The 14637-nt window shown below is 47.4% G+C and overlaps 1 protein-coding gene across 2 annotated transcripts in view; it reads left to right on the top strand.

Moving 5' to 3' along the window:
- Window positions 1-13987, top strand: part of LOC135904291 (arylsulfatase B-like) — an 82308-nt gene extending 68321 nt beyond the window's left edge. For both annotated transcript variants that reach the window (XM_070532866.1, XM_070532865.1), the window contains 2 exons: window positions 12960-13393; window positions 13627-13987. In XM_070532866.1, coding sequence (XP_070388967.1) covers window positions 12960-13393; window positions 13627-13752 — 560 coding nt within the window. In that variant the 3' untranslated portion in view covers window positions 13753-13987. The remainder of the gene's footprint in view (window positions 1-12959; window positions 13394-13626) is intronic.
- The last annotated feature ends 650 nt before the right edge of the window (window positions 13988-14637 follow it).

Raw genomic sequence — 14637 nt, 5'->3', positions numbered from 1 at the left:
TCTCAGGCTAGCACGGTCATTTGCGACAAACTGCGCCAAAAGCAGGTCGAGCCTTTCGCGCAAACAGCACACACTGAACACTTCCTCAAAAACAAAGTTCCTATTTTTGCTATGCATTCCCAATATCAAAGTACAGGGTCTGGGAATGGCTTCTGCGCGTTCACTTCACGCAGCAAAGCCAAATCGTAGGCCATTGAAAAATACAGCCTTCCGCTAGTCGCCTCTGACGCTGCCATTTTGGGAAACTCCTTTGTCTCGCGCTCTCCCGAACAAACGAGAACCACGAGAGCAGCACGCAAGGCTCCCTACGTACGCACGCAAGAATCGGATGCGTGCGTACGCAGCGGCCGCGTACGCATCTCGTAGCGTTTGTGTTGCGTTCTGCACATGCGCAGTTTGCAGAACGCAGCAATCTTACGTACGCAACGCCGTTGCGTACGCTACGTACGCAGTACTAAAACTGCCTATTGTCTTACACCCCTTGGCAGGTCGACGGGAACGCTCTCGCGTTGCACTCTTGAAGGCGAAGGAGAGTAACGCATGAGTTGTTTCTTCGTCTAGCCGAACCAAATATAGCCAAGCAACACAGTTCACCAGGCTAAACAGTGGTTCAACAAGTAAAATAAAGGCTAGTATGCTTCGCATCCTGGGCTTAACCTTAGCTAAGCCACAGCCATTTTTTTTTAAAAAGCTTGCAATAACTAGACAATGGTCACTGAAAGACACTGGCTTAACCTCGTACGATGTGCATAGTGGCGCAAGTTCAAGCGACACATACAGCCTGTCCAATCGTGCATGGCTATCGCCTTGAAAATGTGTGAATTGCGGACGCGCACCATTTGTGACAACACTTCCGATATCTTCTAAGTTGTGGTCGTGAACTACAACATTAAAGACCTCAGAACTCTTATCTCGCACTGGCAAACCTTTTACACGGTCTACCGAACGACAAACAGAATTGAAGTCACCCAACAAAACTAGTACTTTTGTACAATCGAGATACATCTGAAAACGCTCAAAAAACTCTTTTATCTCCGCCTCTACATTTGGAGCGTAAGCACAAATGACTCGGAAATTCAGACCATATTGGAAAAAAATCGACAACCAGGAGGCGTCCACTTTGGCACGAAAAGAGCGATTGCACAGTTATACCGACACTATTGCGGATGAAAAGGGCACAACCACCAGAGGCACCGACAGAATGACACACACAAACATCATAATGCTGACTGAAAGTGGACACCATTCGATCAGTCGCTTCCTGGCTATCAATTTTGGTTTCTTGGATTGCCACCACGTGTAGATTTTTTTCTAAGAGAAGGCGACTAAGTTGACACTGTCGCCTTCTTGCTCCAAGACCGCGTACATTCAGAGTCGCTACACGTAGTGCTTCAGGAAGGTGGATCGCCATATCGCGAGCAATGAAACCCTACCTTATGGTGTCTACCCTCACGACAACATCGCACGCCCCCATAACCCATTTCGGGATCTACATCACGAAACTACGGAGGCGGTTTCCCGCCTGCCGTGATTCGGCCGGAATGTTCGGCCGCAGTTTCCAGGACGCTCGCCTCACACCTGCGGCTTTAAAAGGAGGCTCATCACAGCCTATTTCCTCCGGTTGCGACACCTTGCTCACGGCCTCATCGTGCGACCGCTTTCCGGCCATGTGGCTGGACCCTTCAGTAGAAAAGTCCATGGGCTCCGCCACTGGTTCGGTGGCGTTCTCCGAAGACGCGTCAGGCGTTTCCGCTGCGTTCTTTGACGCCGCCTCGGCGTCCTGTGGCGGAGGTAGAGGCGTCTGTCTAGGAGATGCGCAAGCCTTGGATTGCGCGTCCAACTGATGCGCCCTAGGAGCAACCGACGTGGTCTTCTGCACCGCTGATCCGCTAGCTTCTTTCGATGCTTCCTCCGCGTCAGCCTCATCCATGAGAAGTGCTGACGTCTCATCACTGCTCACTGGCCCGGCGACGCTGGCGTACGTCCGTGCGCAGGGGCCCTCGTCGTGTCCAAAGCGACGGCACGAACCACACCGTGGAATTTGACAGTCACGCCGAATATGACCTGTGCCACGGCAGCGAAGGCACAGGGGTGGCCGGCCCGATACGACAACAAGCGCCAGCTCTCCAGCAACGTTCACCTGGTGCGGCAGGTCGTCGAGCTTCACGCTAGCGTTCAACTACAAGGTCACCATCCTCGTAGTTGACCCCTTATCAGACACGCCGTGAGTGCGCCACAGCTCTCTTGAGACGTGCGTCACCTTCCCAAATGGCGAGAAGGCAAGACGCACGTCCTCGTCTGGTACGCTGTGAAGGAGCCAGTGCAGCTTCATTCGAACATCCCGGTTTGCAGGGTCGATCACGAGGCATCTCGCATTTTTCACTTTCAACTCGCCGATGTTGAGAATCTTCTTCGCGGCGTCGGCATCTTTGAATGTAACCGCCCACACATGACTCATGCGGTACGCGCCTAAGGCGATAACTTCCGGCAGGAGCGAAAGTGGAGTGAGCGCATCACGAAAATTTTCCACCCGGTATGAGTGGGCACTGATGTCCCCGTGCAGGAAAACTGTATTTAAGACAAGACGACCTGTAGGCAAAGTAGGCAGTATGACCTGATATTCGTTGTCCGATGCAATAGCCCTGTTTCCGCAACCAGGCATGGATGCTGTAGCCGCTCCGACGGAGCCCGTCATCGCACGTCCGTCACGCTCGGTGGCCGGAAGTAGACTTAGCCACGAGTTCGATGCTTCAAAGCGGTACAAAAGCGCCTCTAGTGAATGCGGTGTTGCCTTAGAAACGAGCTGTTTCGAAGGCTCAGGCGTGCGTTGCTTGCTCACGCGCACATTTCGTTGCCGCGCCGAACGCTGCGTTGCTCGACGCTCACCGCGTCCCATGCGGGCCGCGTAGTCGCTGCGCCGTAGCCCATTGTCTTACACCCCTTGGCGGGTCGACGGGAACGCTGTCGCGTTCCACTCTTGAAGGCGAAGCTTAAGCGTCCTCCAATTTTTGCTACAACATTGGTTGCCCGCTTCGGTTTTGCTATCAAAATTGTTACTGACAGAAGACAGCAATTCTAGACCGCTCTTTTTCGAAAGCTCCTCCGCTTATGACACAAATCGTGTGTGCACGGCTACCTACCATTCCAACACCAATGGCCTCATGGACCGCTTTCATCGACATGCCAAATTAGCGCCCATTGCTCACGGCACGACATCGCAATGGCTTCAACGTCTACAAGTAGTTTTTCTGGGTCTCCAGTGTGCCTGAATATCGGACATAGGGTGCTCGAGCGCAGAACTCGTCTACGCTACTACGCTCCGCCTACCCAACACTTTATTTTCACTACAACCACCCTAGACTGACCTGCCTGCTAACGAATACGTGCACTTTCTTCACGACCTCTTCTGAGATCTTAAACACCGTCCGACGCGCCTAGTTTCAGCACACACACCTTACGTTTCAACTGACCTTGCCAACGCAGCCCACGTCTTCCGCGCTATGAACCCGTTTGGCCTGCAGTCCACGCACACCCTTTCCCGTCATGGAGAGACGCGATTCAAAATACATGGTGGACATCCATGGCAAACCCGCCACTATCGCACTTGACCGGCGGAAGCCCCGATACTGTGAGGCGAATCCCACAGTCGCATCCCTCAATTCAGTCTCGGATGTCTCATTTCCACTCGGTAGTCACGCTACTTCAGTCCGCCGAATTTCATGGACTTGTTGACAGCAGATCGTGCTGCCCTCTGGAGGGGGAGCTCGGCCGGGTCACCAATTGCAGAGCAGATGAGAGAAATACAACTAGACGTTGTTCCAGCACCAAGCTCAAAGTGAATTGATGTTTCTTTTTTTGTTTCCCAGCCAAGTAAGCTCCCGCGCCACTCATGGCATCGGCTTACCTTGTCTTCTTTTCTAGGTCAATCGCATCGATCTCGCTGCTGCTACACCTCTCCGCATGTTGTATACATCTTGCCAAGGAGCACACGCGCAGGAGGGAGGGTGGGGGGGGGGGGGGGTGGAGGTGAACGAGTGAAAATAGCGAAGGTGCAGATTAGGCCTCCTCCAACCCCACGGCAGATTGAAAATTCAGCGCCTATCCGCGCCAAGACATTTGCCGATTGTCGCGAAACGATGATGCACGGTGGGAGGGATCGGGGGGGAGAGGTATTCTGCGAGAGTCCACCTATTGGACTGTCCATTTCCGCCGCTGCTGATTGGATGAAGTTGTACGAGTGAGGAGGAGACAAGTGGCCCTAGCCAATCCGCTGCCGCCAAAATGGACAATGCACTAGGTGGACTCTTATATCTTCAGCAGTCCTGGGCGGGGGTTAACCTCCCTCCCCCCCAGGACTGCTTGCGCGGTAAAAATTTTCAGCGCTTTCCTAGGCCTTGCATACTTATGTATCGCCGCTCTTTTAAGGCACTGCCTGCTGATGTGAGAAGAACCATCATTACTTTTGAAGCAAAATTGGATGTGCGCAATTCCATACTCCAATATTTACAAAACAATGCTACTTGTACTGAATGCCGTACTGACATGGTTAGTAGCCTTGTGATGAAACGTTTTACAACTGCACTGGGCATATGCCACTCTTGAACGAACCTTTCGCCGACTTCGATCACTGAGGCAATGAGTATGCGGCAAGTGATGGAACAATTCTCAGCGCTTGCAGGCACCGGTTCGCCATGGTTCTTGTCTCGGAGGCCATGTGCAAACTTCTCGCCAGCGCAACCACCTGGTGCAGCGTGTCATGGAAGAACTGCGAGACTGGCGCCCGGCTGCCGCATGACGCATTTCGCAGCAATTTGCACGCACCGGCACCTCGTGCATTTCGGAGGCCACGAGCAGGCTTCGGGGCGGCACTTCCGCTAGATGGCGCCAAATTTTGTTAGGGAAGCGGGAAAGAGGAGTCCCGCTGCAGTTCACGCCTCATATGTTGTTTCGACGGTGGGAATACGTTGTGCCGCTATATTTATTCAAGGCTAAACTCATTACCATCGACATTCACCGTGAAATGGTTTCTGCCGATTTTTATGCGATTAACATTCTTTACCTACGTAACCGTTTTCAGCATATCTATCTATCTCGTCGATACAATTATGCATAGTACGTTTTTAAGAATAATACGTTTTACGCCCTTTTTCCCGGCCAACCGGCCATAGGAGCAATTTATTTGCATTAGCCTCCGTGGTTGCTCAGTGGCTATGGTGTTGGGCTGCTGAGCACGAGGTCGCGGGGTCGAATCGCGGCCACGGCGGCCGCATTTCGATGGGGGCGAGATGCGACTCTTGGTACTTAGATTTACGTGCATGTGAAAGAACCACAGACGGTCAAAATTTCCGGAGTCCTCCACTACCCCATAATTTATTTTCATTGAGTTACCGAGATCGTGTTTTTACCGGAAATTGGAACATACCACTGCAGAATTTGCCTTTTAGTGGTACCTTTAGAGCTCATAGCTTTACAGTCCAGTGTACTACAGGTTTTCCCGCTCAATTTAATCCAAGCGCCAGTCAATTTAATCCGAGCGCCAGTCAATTTAATCTAAGTGCCAGTCAATTTAATCCAAGTGCCAGTGATTTTAATCCGAGCGCCACTCAATTTAATCCGAACGCCAACCGAAATAATCCAAACGCCAGTGAATTTAATCCAGACACAACGGAATTCAAGAACCTTTGGATTTCAAGACTTCTGAAAATTTTTGGACATATTATGAGTTAACACCTTGAAAATGAAAGAGCGAGGTGGTAGACCAGTAGCTATCCTGCCACGGGACGAACAGCAACTTTTGGAGGTTTTGAAGTGAAAAGCTTCAGCCGGCGTATGTCTGAATTGGCTCCGTAAGCATGTTCGGAGTCGAATTGGCTCCGTAAGCATGTTCGGAGTCGAATTGGCTCCGTAGGCGGGTTCGGAGTCTGCGCAGGTGGCCCCTGCCGCGCGCTTTGCGTCATCGTATGACGTTCGCCGCAAGCGCGTGTTTATCGCAGAGGCGGACTATATAACCGCTTGCCGGAGAATAGACGTGCGCATTCAACATGGAAGGAAAAGAGAGTGATACTACCGATACAGAAAGCTGTGTTTATCGCTGTACAGAAATCGCAAGAGAATGTGCCCAACAATGATGAATAAAGAAGTTTAATAATCTTGCATAACTTATGGTTTATATCATTGATATCATAGCATAAACATAAGCTAACCAAAGTATATACATAAGTGAAACCGTGAGCATAACCATAAGCTAAATCATAAAGCATAACCATAAGCTAAACCGTAAGCATATCCATAACTTTAGCCTTAAGCATATTCATAAGTTAAACCGTAAGCATATCCATAGGTAAAATCATAAAGCATAGCCATAAGCTAAACCGCTAGCATAACCATAGGCTAAATCATAAAGCATAACCATAAGCTAAACCATAAGCATCAGCGAACGTTTTCCCTTCAAGATATCTAGGCTTCACCTTAACTAAGCCCCAGCCAATTTTTTTTTAATTTTCAACTTCGTTATGGAGCGACTCAGCAGATGACAATTCTCGAAATTAATTGAGAGGAAACGTCAGCATGAGTACGTCGAGTTAACCGTACACATGCGATTTGGTCATGGCTATCAAACGAAAGAATAAAGGTTGATTCGATGATAATCACTAGGCCCTCGCCAGGAGGCTTCGGTCGCTAGCGAATACGATTCACTATTCTACTGCGGTGTCCGCAGCCTCCAATCAAAGACCTTGTCATCAGTACCGCTAAAACAGTCATGAATACCATTTAATTGCATAACTGATATGGTCGAGTCACTAGTGATCACAAGTGAAATACAATGCGCAGTTCGGGGTTCTTGGTGTTTTGCGCAACATAACGTCACTAGTCGCTAGTGATCACTAGTGGCACAACATTGTGTCGCTAGTGATCGCAAATCACTCTGCACTATCAGGTAGCAATGGTAGCAGACGATATGCTCACTGATCGTAAATGATCATAATTGGATTATTGCTTAAAAGTTTCATTTGACATGCATGGCGCTATGCATCATAAAGTGCACGAACACGGAACAGCTTATCGCTAGTGATCATTAATGGCTCTGCAATGTCAGTTAGCAATGTTGACTGATTAAAACTATCATTTATTGAAACTTTAATTTATACTATTGACGGCGTGCATGAATGATGGCTGTGACCATCAAACTACACAAAGTAATTATTTATCACTAGAGTGAATCAATCTTAGTATCTCCTATAGTCATTAAAATATAGTTAGTGAATAGCCGTCTGAATGACATTTCATTTGATATCTCTGATGCTATTCGGCATGAAAATTCGAGAACATCGCAATGAGCGCATCACTAGTGATGATAAAAACTCGGCGGTATCAGTTGGCAGTGGTAACGCAAAAATGCTTATCCTTCTGCAGCTTCATTGATACTACTGACAGCACTCACGAGGGAAAGTTGTCTCAGGGATAGTAAAATAGGCGAATAATATTCACCAGTGACTTAAGAATACGAGTTTATAGTAGGCACAGTGAGTCACTCGATTCATGGTATTTCATTGCATGTGTATGACGTTATGTTGCGCGAAACACCAAGTACCCCGAACTGCACATTGTATTTCACTTATCACTAGTGACTCGACCATATCAGGTATGCAATTAAATGGTATTCATGGCTGTCTTAACGGTACTGCTGACTAGGTCTTTGATTGGAGGCTGCGGATATGGCAGTAGAATAGCGAATCATATTCGCTAGCGATCGCGAAGCCTCCTGGCGAGGTCCTAGTGATTATCATCGAATCAACCTTTATTGTTTCGTTTAATAGCCATGACCAAATCTCATGTGTACCATTAACTCGACGTGCTCATGCTGACGTTTCCTCTCAATTAATTTCGACAATTGTCGTCTGCTGTGTCGCTCTCATAACTAAGTACAAAATACACAAAAAAATGGCTGGGGCTTAGCTAAGGTTAAGCCTGGATATCTCAAAGGGAAAAGGTTCGCTGATGCTAATGATTTAGCTTACAGTTATGCTTTATGATTTAGCCTATGGATATGTTTACGGTTTAACTTATGAATATGCTTATGGTTTAAGTTATGGATATGCTTACGCTTTAGCTTATGGTTATGCTCACGGTTCCACTTATGTATATACTTTGGTTAGCTTATGTTTATGCTATACATGTGCCTTGTGCAGTTAAGCAAATTGCTTATCAATGATATAAACCATAAGTTATGCAAGATTATTAAACTTCTTTATTCATCATTGTTGGGCACATTCTCTTGCGATTTCTGTACAGCGATAAACACAGCTTTCTGTATCGGTAGTATCACTCTCTTTTCCTTCCATGTTGAATGCGCACGTCTATTCTCCGGCAAGCGGTTATATAGTCCGCCTCTGCGATAAACACGCGCTTGCGGCGAACGTCAAACGATGACGCAAAGCGCGCGGCAGAGGCCACCTGCGCAGACTCCAAACATGCTTACGGAGCCAATTCGACTCCGAACATGCTTACGGAGCCAATTCAGACATACGCCGGCTGAAGCTTTTTACTTCAACACCTCCAAAAGTTGCTGTTAGTCCCGTGGCCGGATAGCTACTGGTCTACCACCTCGTTCTTTCATTTTCAAGGTGTAACTCATAATATGTCCAATAATTTTCAGAAGTCTTGAAATCCAAAGGTTCTTGAATTCCGTTGTGTCTGGATTAAATTCACTGGCGTTTGGATTATTTCGGCTGGCGTTCGGATTAAATTGAGTGGCGTTTGGATTAAATTGAGTGGCGCTCGGATTAAAATCACTGGCACTTGGATTAAATTGACTGGCGCTTAGATTAAATTGAATGGCGCTCAGATTAAATTGACTGGCGCTTGGATTAAATTGAGCGGGAAAACCTGTAGTTCGAATAACAATCAAATGACCCGCGAACAACGTGTTAAGCCCCAGCCACACTGGAGGAAATACGCAGGTGATCATTATATATTTGTAGAAAAGTTAAAAAATATACACGATTAGACAATTAAAAATAACTTGAAAACAACCTACATAATGTCGTTAAATTGAAAATAAGGCGGTGTTCTATAATATACTTCGACTGTTATGCGTTGTCAAGTAAGTAGTTACGCAGTAGAGAGTTCAAACCGGGATCCTATGTGGACATTTATTTCTCGGCTCAAATTCCTGCTGCGGACACCATTGGTTGTACGATGGCGATGTATTCTCTGATAGCCGCTATAGCTACCATGCACATAGGCTGCCAGAGAAAGGGGGGGTGGCTGTTTTTGAATTGGAAAGGAGGACAAATATATCGTTGGAAAGTGGCCTATTGGCGTCTTGCGCTGGAGTTTGAGGCATAGCGCGTGGTGGCGGCGCGCGAAACGTTATCTGGGTAGTACCGGCTTGGTTAGTATTGAGCCCTGGCTGTGGCGAACCACGGTTCTAGTCCGAGTTGTACGTCGATTCGCACTTTTTTTTCTGCCCTGTTGCGAGTGCTAAAAGGCTCGTCACTTCTCACAGACCCCGCCGACCACGCTGCGAGCTAGCCGCAACCTATAGTTTAACGAAAACGGACTTTCCGCGAGACGAAATGCTCGAAGCAGAAGGAATCGGTTATGGCGATCCGGAGAGACCTAGCTCAGCATCGAAAAAGCATCACCGTCGTTACTTCTGCGTCGTGGGCTGCCATGAACTAGAAGGCCTGAATCCCAACATCTGATTCTAGTTCTAGTTCAGAACTACATGTTTTCCCGCTCAATTTAATCCAAGCGCCAGTCAATTTAATCCGAGCGCCAGCCAATTTAATCTAAGTGCCAGTCAATTTAATCCAAGTTCCAGTGATTTTAATCCGAGCGCCACTCAATTTAATCCAAACGCCACTCAATTTAATCCGAACGCCAGCCGAAATAATCCAAACGCCGGTGAATTTAATCCCGACACAACGGAATTCAAGAACCTTTGGATTTCAAGACTTCTGAAAATTTGTGGACATATTATGAGTTAACACCTTGAAAATGAAAGAGCGAGGTGATAGACCAGTAGATATCCTGCCACGGGACTAACGACAACTTTTGGAGGTTTTGAAGCGAAAAGCTTCAGCCGGCGTATGTCGGAATTGGCTCCGTAAGCATGTTCGGAGTCAAATTGGCTCCGTATGCGTGTTCGGAGTCGGCGCAGGTGGCCCCTGCCGCACGCTTGGCGTCATCGTTTGACGTTCGCCGCAAGCGCGTGTTTATCGCAGAGGCCGACTATAGAACCGCTTGCCGGAGAATAGACGTGCGCATTCAACATGGAAGGAAAAGGGAGTGATACTACCTATACGGAAAGCTGTGTTTATGGCTGTACAGAAATCGCTAGACAATGTGCCCAACAATGATGAATAAAGTTTAATAATCCTGCATAACTTATGGTATATATCATTGATAAGCAATTTGCATAACTACACAAGGCAAATGTATAGCATGAACATAAACTGCGCATTGTATTTCACTTGTGATCACTAGTGACTCGACCATATCAGTTGTGCAAATGAATGGTATTCATGACTGTTTTAGCGGTACTTATGACAAGGTCTTTGATTGGAGGCTGCGGACATCGCAGTAGAATAGTGAATCGTATTCGCTAGCGACCGAAGCCTCCTGGCGAGGGCCTAGTGATTATCATCGAATCAACCTTTATTGTTTGGTTTGATAGCCATGACCAAATCGCATGTGTACCATTAACTCGACGTGCTCATGCTGACATTTCCTCTCAATTAATTTCGAGAACTGTCATCTGCTGTTTCGCTCTCATAACTAAGTAGAAAATAAAAAAAATTGGCTGGGGCTTAGCTAAGGTTAAGCCTGGATATCTCAAAGGGAAAAGTTTCGGTGATGCTAATGATTTAGCTTACGGTTATGCTTTATGATTTAGCCTTTATGCTAAAGGTTTAGCTTATGGTTATCCTTTATGATTGAGCCTATGGATATGCTTACGGTTTAACTTATGAATATGCTTATGGCTTGAGTTATGGATATGCTTACGGTTTAGCTTATGGTTATGCTCACGGTTTCACTTATGGATATGCTTTGGTTAGCTTATGGTTATGCTATACGTGTGCCTTGTCTAGTTATGCAAATTGCTTATCAATGATATATACCATAAGGCATGCAGGATTATTAAACTTCTTTATTCATCATTGTTGGGCACATTCTCTAGCGATTTCTGTACAGCCATAAACACAGCTTTCCGTATAGGTAGTGTCACTCCCTTTTCCTTCCATGTTGAATGCGCACGTCTATTCTCCGGCAAGCGGTTCTATAGTCGGCCTCTGCGATAAACACGCGCTTGCGGCGAACGTCAAACGATGACGCCAAGCGTGCGGCAGTGGCCACCTGCGCCGACACCGAACACGCATACGGAGCCAATTTGACTCCCAACATGCTTACGGAGCCAATTCCGACATACGCCGGCTGAAGCTTTTCGCTTCAAGACCTCCAAAAGTTGTCGTTAGTCCCGTGGGAGGATAGCTACTGGTCTATCACCTCGCTCTTTCATTTTCAAGGTGTTAACTCATAACATGTTCACAAATTTTCAGAAGTCTTGAAATCCAAAGGTTCTTGAATTCCGTTGTGTCTGGATTAAATTAACTGGCGTTTGGATTATTTCGGCTGGCGTTTGGATTAAATTGAGTGGCGTTTGGATTAAATTGAGTGGCGCTAGGATTAAAATCACTGGCACTTGGATTAAATTGACTGGCGCTTAGATTAAATTGACTGGCGCTCAGATTAAATTGACTGGCGCTTGGATTAAATTGAGCGGGAAAACCTGTAGTTCGTCGCGCTGGGTAATCGAAACATCGCGCCAGGCTGACTGCTTCGCCTGTCAGCTTGCTTGATTATCTGCGTTCTAAAATTCAGTCTTTTGCACCTACAGTCCCGACGGCAGACCGACATAGCAGTAGGCATGGCTGGTGATTCACGACTCGAGACCCGGTCACAGCGACAATTAACAATCCGACTGGTGCTAAGTGGTGGAGTAACCACGTGTGCGCAAATGACCACAAATGGTCGGGCTGATTCGGTGACAATTCACTACCCCACTACGAGCAGCATAGGTTAGAGAGTTAAATGTGCTCATGCTTGACCTCAATCCAGCACGTTGAGGCAGCGCAGCAAGGTAGTATTGATTGCAGCACGTGGATGTTCGAGCGCTGTCATTAAAAGCTACATCAAGCGAGCAGCGAACGAGCTCGCGCTGTAGCGCGATTTGCACGTACGTTTCTGCGAGCTCATATATGCATTGCATCAGTTATTTATCAGTTGCTAAAGGGACAGATGGCCGCTACTGCAGTGCAGGCATAACTACTTGCCTAGCGGCATGCAGTCAACAAAGATTGCAGGAGGCCCGCCGCTTCGCGACATGTCGAAAGACCGCTGCCTTAGCGGCGCGTACAATCGTGCGCTCGAGCAGTTCCGTACACGTGATGTCTGCTTATCGCTGCTGTGAATTAATTTATAGCAAGCACTTCCTCGCGTTTGTGCGCCTGAATTACAGCGTGCAAACCTTACCTGAAGTTCAACTTCGTACATGACTCCCTTCATTTAGGGTTGACACCGCGCTAAAACTTCACCGCTTATTTCTTGAACGGTGTACACGTATTCGGCCTTGTATAATTTATTGCCTTTACGCAGCATGCGACCCCTGAAAAAATCATAGGCGCCCGATATTCGCTGCAAGCCGTGGTAGAACAAAACCGAAAGTGGCGGGTCCATATGGTAAACGTGCTTTCCGAAGCAGACGACCGAGCTTGGCACTACCGAGTTCAGGACACAGGGCACTTTTTAGCGCCATTTTCGCAGCGCCCCCTGGGCAATGCAACAGCCCCATGCCCAGGACATACACGTTTTGCTAGGACGGCCTTCTGCACACATTACAGCTTCACTCCTAGTCAAGAAAAGCACTGTCTGAAATCTCTCCATGCTCTACGCAGGAGGCGACGTGAACGATCTAGGCTCGCTGGACGGCTTGGACATGTGGGAAGCACTTAACGTCGGAACACCGTCCCCGCGGACGGAAATCTTACTCAACATCAACCAAGCGAGGAGCAACGCTGCCTTTCGCTACCGAGGGTTTAAGCTGCTCGTGGGCGACCTGTCCAAAGCTAACGAACGCTACGAACGAATTGGAGGAAGCCGCCCCTGTGAAGATCTGGACGTTCTGCTACGGCAGTCCCGCGCCGCCGCAGCTCTCAGACGCATTTACAATCAGGACGTTTTCAAGCACGGGGGATGCTGGAGGAACGAGGCGACTGTCAAGTGTCAAGGTATCTCCAACTCAAACTTTGTGTCGGGTCGCAGTTACTACCTGTACGACATCACCAACGATCCATGTGAGCTTCACGACATTTCCCAGGAACGACCACGGGTAAGCTTACGTCAGTACAGATGATGTTAGATCCCTGTAAACAAATACAGAGCGTCGAACATTTTCTGCGACTAAAGAAAACGTGTTTCATGGGTTTTTATTAAATCGGCTAATTGTTCACCTGGCACTTTGGCGTAAGAATAAAAATAAAATAATTTTTCTCTATGTACAAACAGATTTTCGACATTGCTGTATCAGCATTATATCATAATTATTCACATTTTTATGCGCAGCTCGTCGCCATGTTGATGGACAAGTTGGCCGCCTACAATAAAACCGTCGCGCCTCCTGTGGACACTACAATAGACCCAAGGGGTTATTCAGAATACAACGGTGGTACATGGGCACCCTGGATGTGAGGTTTGCAGTCCGGTGACCAGCGATTCGTCAAAAAAAAAAAGAAATGTCAGCGCACGCGCTCGGAGGGCAGCTAATTTTGTGCAATGTGCAAACCCATTTGGAACTTGGCGACCAGCGTTCCCAAGACTTCGACGCTGGCACTAAATTTCACCATCACATCGGCACTCCTAGTGACGATAAACAATAACGATGACTCTCAATCCTTCCTAATAAAAAGTACAGGTCGAATTCAAATTCGTCTGCACTGGACGTCTTTCTGTTAAGGCGTAGAGATGTGCCTGCATGTAATAATTACGATGGACGACACTGATACACTGTAACAACCACCATTCTGGCAGCGTTTTATCTGTGAATTGATGTATCATCACCCGTAAGAAAACCGTGTGGTAGGTGTTGTAAGCTGCGGTGTCTACGTGTATATTTTTCGGTGGGGTAAAACAGAGGGGAGAAAATCGCCGTCCTCAGAAGCGTGTGAAGCCTATAAAACACCACGTTTGTATATCAGTCATCGGTTATGTCTAACTAGGAATAGGAATTTCTAGATTACGGTAGCTAGTTGGACAAGTCGGTACTTCTTCATAACTATTACACACAGCACACACAAAAAAACCACGGACGAAGGATGATAAACACGAGCGCTGACTCACGACTAAAAGTGTATTGTGTTTAAACAATTATATATAGGAAAATTCAGACATGCGTACACCCGCGCACCAATATTCCCCAAACCAAAAGCAAAGCGAGAAATGCAGTAATAAAGCGACAGGTGACAGGGTGACACGTGCGGAAGCCAGGCGTCACTCGCACTACACAACAAAGAAAAAGCTTTTTTAGACTCATCTAATCGTTAAAATTAACGGACTTCTTGCTTTAGCGCTGCCTTT

The sequence above is a fragment of the Dermacentor albipictus genome, chromosome 2 (genome assembly GCF_038994185.2).
Source record: "Dermacentor albipictus isolate Rhodes 1998 colony chromosome 2, USDA_Dalb.pri_finalv2, whole genome shotgun sequence".
Classification (NCBI taxonomy): domain Eukaryota; kingdom Metazoa; phylum Arthropoda; class Arachnida; order Ixodida; family Ixodidae; genus Dermacentor; species Dermacentor albipictus.
Note: the sequence above shows the minus strand (reverse complement) of the source record. Positions and strands in the feature narration are given on the sequence as shown.